Source organism: Lissotriton vulgaris, chromosome 3_1 (genome assembly GCF_964263255.1).
Source record: "Lissotriton vulgaris chromosome 3_1, aLisVul1.2, whole genome shotgun sequence".
NCBI lineage: Eukaryota > Metazoa > Chordata > Amphibia > Caudata > Salamandridae > Lissotriton > Lissotriton vulgaris.
In genome coordinates, this window is record NC_141689.1 from 1,140,015,414 (window position 1) to 1,140,021,413 (window position 6,000).

At 46.8% G+C, this 6,000-nt stretch overlaps 1 protein-coding gene across 1 annotated transcript in view; it reads right to left on the minus strand.

Moving 5' to 3' along the window:
* The window catches only part of FAM13A (family with sequence similarity 13 member A), a 1,072,469-nt gene that overhangs the window by 138,658 nt on the left and 927,811 nt on the right, over positions 1 to 6,000 (minus strand). The window contains exon 21 of the mRNA XM_086961617.1: positions 2,455 to 2,538. Coding sequence (XP_086817743.1) covers positions 2,455 to 2,538 — 84 coding nt within the window. The remainder of the gene's footprint in view (positions 1 to 2,454; positions 2,539 to 6,000) is intronic.

A 6,000-nucleotide genomic window follows, 5' to 3' on the forward strand; every position in this document is an offset into this window, starting at 1 on the left:
CCAAGGAGTCCAATGGCAAGTGTCCCTTGATATATGTAGGATCCGTGGGCGCTGCCTTATATTTCCTGTCGATGTGAGGGTTGACCACACGCGCTCGGGTGGGCTCCTTGAAAACCTCCGTTGCATGTTTCAGCACCCCCTTAAGCATCGGTAGCGTTTTGACAGACTTTTCGGCTACCGAGAAGGTGTCGAACAAGAAGTCCACATCCACGGGGTCCGAGTGCAGCTCGACGTCGTGGTTAGCAGCAGCTCTCTCTATCAGAGCATTGAAGGCCGCCGAGTCCTCAGACGGGGACGTCTTGGCCGCAAAAAGTTGAGTGTCCTGAGCCGACTGCGGGTCCTCCGTGTCGCCTCCGGCGGACCACGGTACGTGCTCCTCCTCCGGATCCGAGTACGCCGGATAGTTGTACTCGTCACCTTCCTCGTCCGCATCGGCTGCAGCGGAATGCGTCGGCGAGTGTCCTAGGGTTTGCGGGGACACAGGTTCCACCAAAGCCGGAGAGTCCTCGGAGTCCCTTTTGTTTTTAAGAGGAATTTTAAAGGGTTCCAACGTCGGCTCCGTCGTGATCTTCCGTTTGAGGAGCGACAGCTTTCCGGTGTTGGCGTCGATTATTACCGCACGACGTTCCTCTTCCGCAAGCGGCTGGAGACGCAGCTTCGACACCGCCAAGGCAGCCTTCGGCGTTAACACCTCCCCCGAGGGTCCGCCCTGTTTCGGTGCGAAGGCCTTCGGCGCCGACTTGGGCGGCAGGGTGAAACGGATAGGCGTTTGCTCCCTCGCAGGCTTAGGCGTCGGCTTCGGCGCACTGGTATCCTGTGCGGGAACCACACTGGCCTTTCGAATCCGCTGCAAGGATTCCGCTACCTTCTTTGTCCAGGCCGGAGAGGGCTGGGCCGGTTCGAGCGACCCTTCATCTTTGAGAGCCTGTGCGCCGGCAGGCACCGTCTTCGGGGCCGACGCCCCCTGCCTATGCGCGTCGTCGCCCTGACGCTTCTTCGAAGCAGTCTTCGGGTCCGCGACCCCTTTCGGCGCCGACGCAGCCGCGTCGGAGGACTTCGCCTTCGGCGCCGACCCCGAGGGCTTCGGGTCGGCCATTTTGGCGTGGCTCTTCAAGTCGGCCATTTTGGTTTTCTTGGAAGTTGACACCTCCAGAACCTTCTTCACCTGCGCCACTTTCACTTTCTGTTTCGCATCCGAGGATGCGTGACCAGTTGGCTTCACTTTCGTTTTCTTCGACGTAAGTGATGGTTCATAAGTGTCCGTGACCGGGCCCGGAGGCGGGGACGTAGGACTCATAGTTAGATCTTGGGTAAGGCCCGAAGGCGATCCCTCGACCTGGGCCGTATGAAGGGGAACAACCCCTGAGTCAGGTTGGGGATGCTCTTCCTCCGAGCTATCTCCCATCGTGGTAAAAGTTTGTTCGTCGTCCCCTACCTCGTCGGTGACTTCGTCAAAGTTCTCCTCACCCGCGTCGTAGGCCTCTCCCTCGGATGCGGGATTAGAGTCCGAACCTTGCACGTCGTCTTCTCCCTCGACATATTCTTGGAAAATGTCGTCAGGCGGGGGCGCCGTGGCCGATAACCTAGCCTGGAGCCTATTGGCTCGACGAATCTTCAAAGTCTTCTTGCTCCTGAATTTCGAACACGCCATGCAGGTGTCCTCGCGGTGATCCGGCGACAAGCAGGTATTGCACACCGGGTGCACGTCGAGGTGCGAGTATTTAGAGTGACACAACGGGCACTTCTTAAACGGAGTTCGCTCCATAGCAAGAGTGTAGTACAGGCCCGACCGCGCCGAAAGCACGTGGAAGGGCAGCAAGAGATCGGAGCTGAGAGTCAGAAAGAAACCCGTACGCAACTATACCGACGCCCAGCCTAAAGACCTTTTGGTCTCGAGTAGAAGTTGAACAACTATCGGTTCCGACAGAGGGAACCGAAACACATCCGAACCCAATGGCGGAAAAAAACAATCTGGGGATGGAGGCGATGCCCATGCGCACTGTAGTCCAGGGGAGGAGCCACCTATCTCGTGATACTTCGAAGACTCTTCCAGGACAACAATGTGCAATCATCCGGACCCAACACTAGGTGGCGATCTATGCACAGATATGAATTCAGCAGCCCACATGCCTCGAACCTGTAACACTGCTGAGGGTCGAACCCTGATTATGCCAATTGATTTAGACAGTTTTCTCCTCGGTTAGAAATTAAAATAACCTTTAATCAAAAATGGTCCTCCAAGCGACACAATGGCTGCAGTTAACGTGTGGTTTACTCAGATTAGTATTTAATCCAACTGTGTGCTAAAACACAAAGTGGCATTGAAGGCCTTGGTGTGCATTCTGATAGCGAACTCAACATATAAAGGAAGCTACAGAAGCTATAAAGTTGAAAGTTAATTTCTAGCAGTAAGGCTACAAACACTTAATAAATGGTGATGAAAAATGGGCATACCGGTCTTCCGTGAATACTTTCATAATACAGAAGAGCTTTCTGAAGGGCCACTTTCTCTGAAGCAATTTCGTCTCTTGTCAGGTCCTGTGAAAGAAAAGAGGACAACTTGTTATTGGCAGCCACTTCAGGGTAGGCTCCTTATGTAATACCTGGCCACATCAAAATATCACTCCTTCATACTAAGCTACAGTACTTTCAGCCTGGACTGTCATTTTAATTGGACAAAAATAGGAGTTCAATGGAGATGGGGCACAATCTGAGAACTAAAGACGTCAATGAGCGACTTACGGCATCATGTAAATAAAAAACTCCCATTCTGAACATCGTGATGACCTAAAAAGATTGGAAAACATATCTGAACTATGTTGCACTTACAGACTCCACATTGGCAACCCTCTAGAGGCATTCTACATGCTGCAGCATGTCTCATCCAAGGCGTGAAGAAGGATGACCACATCAACCCACCAAGATAGAACTCTGTTGCTCCCCTTACCAGCCCGCACCATCTTCAAAACCAGATGCATCTTTTACACAGCCATCACAACCAGCACCCCAGCACAAAATGCAGACATGCCCTTCATCTCTGGCATGTTCGCAGCCAGGACACAATCAGACTGCAATCTAAGAAGTACAAAAAAGAAGAAAACAAGACTACAGGCTTTCTTCATCTGTGCACCCTGTATCTGGAACAACATGTCATAGCCATCAGGACCGTCCTAATGCTCCTCCAGTTTTGGAATGTTCAAGTTCAAGATTCACTTTTTTAGAGAGCACTACAAATGTATTAACCATCAACAACTCAGCTTCCTCTCCTACTACTCGTTGACTTTATGCTCATCTTTTACCATGTACTGCACTCCGCTTGCTTTTGGCAAGGTTTGTACAATAGGAATAACATATAAATACACACAAACACCCATACCAAGGCACTGCACAGCAAAAGAGGAGTACTTCCTCTCTGCACAGTCCTGGGGCACGTTCTATGCAAATTTACAAAAGGTGAGGATAGTAAGAGCTATTCCTCTTTGATGGACATGTTCACTAGTCACTTTGAAAGGGGTTTTCACCTCCCCAAATCCTGGACATTCAAGCATGGACGGTTGCTACTTTATTTTTACTATATGTTTTAGTGGAGATATCCCTTCAACCCACTATTGTAAACACTACAGAAAACATGCAATCTACTTTAGTCTTCCCTCCATCCTCAGAAGAGTTCAGACAATCTTGAAGAGTTCTATTTATCTCACCAAGGTGTACGTTCATTAAATTAGTTATTTTCAAATCTATGCCTTAAGAAAGCCTCTAGCAGCTCTAGATCCAAGGAAAACATTCTTCTAGTACTTAGGCACTCAAATGCTCAGGTTTTCGGTAGAGCCAACAAATAGGCAATTTACCAATTTCAGCTCCATGTTATGAATATTTATTAGGTGAAGTCCAGATTGCCTAAAGGCATTTAGACAATTATATGTGGGTCGGAATTATACCTATGTATTCCTTAGCCTGGGAATACTATTTCAAGTACCCTTGGAATACAGTTCCCATGGGCCTGGGAATTTAAGTGTACATGGTTAACACATATTACAACTTACCAGCTCCATCAGAGTTTCTTGACCACTCATAATGGGAGCCTAAGTGTTCAGCTCCTGGAACAACTGTATAATGGGGATATTTGCATATTTAAAAACCTTAAGCATGTAAAGCTTCTTTGGCTTCAATGTGCAACAGTAAGAGACAACACAATAGGTTTTAATAATCTGATTTCCTTGTAGAACTACTCTCAATAACAAGCACTGGCGTTGCCAATAGGTCTCGCATTAGGAAAGTTTGAGCTATTGGTCTTGCAAATGACCATTTTTTTTATTTATGTGTTGTTTTTGAAAATAGCTAAATTAATAGCTTTGTCATTTACAATCCCAATAGTTATAACTTTCGCAAATGTGACACCTATAGCATTTGTAAAGCAACATGTTTTAGGGGGAAGTGTGTGTAAAAAAAGTAAACGCATTTCAATTTAAATGGCACCGACTGACATTGTCCGAATAAAAACAGTATTACTGCTGAAGCGTTTTAGAAACGCATTGTTCCTGTGAGGTTTGTGAGTTGGTAAAAAATGTAACTGCCACAGACTGACATTGTCCTAATCAAAACAGGATTACTGCAGAAGCGTTTTTGAAACGCATTGTTCATGTGAGGTTTGAGACTTGGTTAAAAAAAAAGTAAACTGTATTTGTATTTAAAAAACGCATACACTGGCACGGGCTCATGTAAATCACTCCAGTGCCTTTTGGCCTGTGAAAACTCACACTGAAAGTTCAAACAAAAGTGAAGATCTAAGGAAGGGTGGGAGGGACTTTGGCGAATGAGCATATGGGGGGTTAGGGGTTGTCCAGCCTGGTGTGCTAAAGGCGTGTGGCAGCAGAAGGAGAGCGTGGAGCGCACAGCAATGCATTTTGAGACCGCACCGTTCACATGAACTTTGTTGATTTGGGGAAAAAAATTAAACCGCATTAAAATGGAAATGGCACCGATTAAATGGCACTGACTGACATTGCCCCACATTAAAAAAAGGATTATTGCTGAAGCGTTTTGGAAACGCATTGTTCTTGTGAGGTTTTGGACTTTGTAAAAAAAAAAAGGAAATGGCACCTACTGACATTGTCCTAATTAGGGAGAAGTGTGTGTAAAAAAAGTAAACGCATTTCAATTTAAATGGCACCGACTGACATTGTCCCATTAAAAAAAGGATTATTGCTGAAGCGTCTTGGAAACGCATTGTTCATGTGAGGTTTGGGACTTTGAAAAAAAATGTAAATGGCACCTACTGATATTGTCCTAATTAGGGAGAAGTGTGTGTAAAAAGAGTAAACGCATTTCAATTTAAATGGCACCGACTGACATTGTCCGAATAAAAACAGGATTACTGCTGAAGCGTTTTAGAAACGCATTGTTCCTGTGAGGTTTATGAGTTGGTAAAACAAGTTGCTGTTACTTAACACATTATGATTTAGGCCACGGAGAGGAGCAGGGTGTGTGTGCCGACTTGGTTGCCGATTTCACATAGCAAGCCTGCCCTGTACCGGCGAAATGCATGTCAGCAGCCTGCGAGATCTGCGGAAAAAGGAGAGCTGTTTTCTCTCCTGTCGAGCTTGGAATTCCTGCCTACATTGTCCCCCACGGCGGGGCTCTCCATTTGTCTCCTCCTGTTTCGCAGCTTGAGCTCAGTATGCCATCGTTCATCCCCCTTTATGTGGCTCTGAGCTATCATAAAGAGCTGAAAAGAATTAATTTGCAAGAAAACAAATGTCTCCTAACAATTTAAGAAAACTTGAGAGATAAAACACGTGTGCGCAAGTGTGAGTCCGCCCAAAGTGCAACTGAAGCGCATCTCATCTTGAATTGCATGCGTTGCCTCCCCGGGCCGAAGGCGTTTGTTGCTTAATTGCCTCGATGTTAATCCCTCTCTCTGCCTGTGAAGCCATAACAAGAAAGTATGTGTTCAAATTGACTCCTCTCGACTGAAAAATAGTTTATACTTATCAGTTAAAT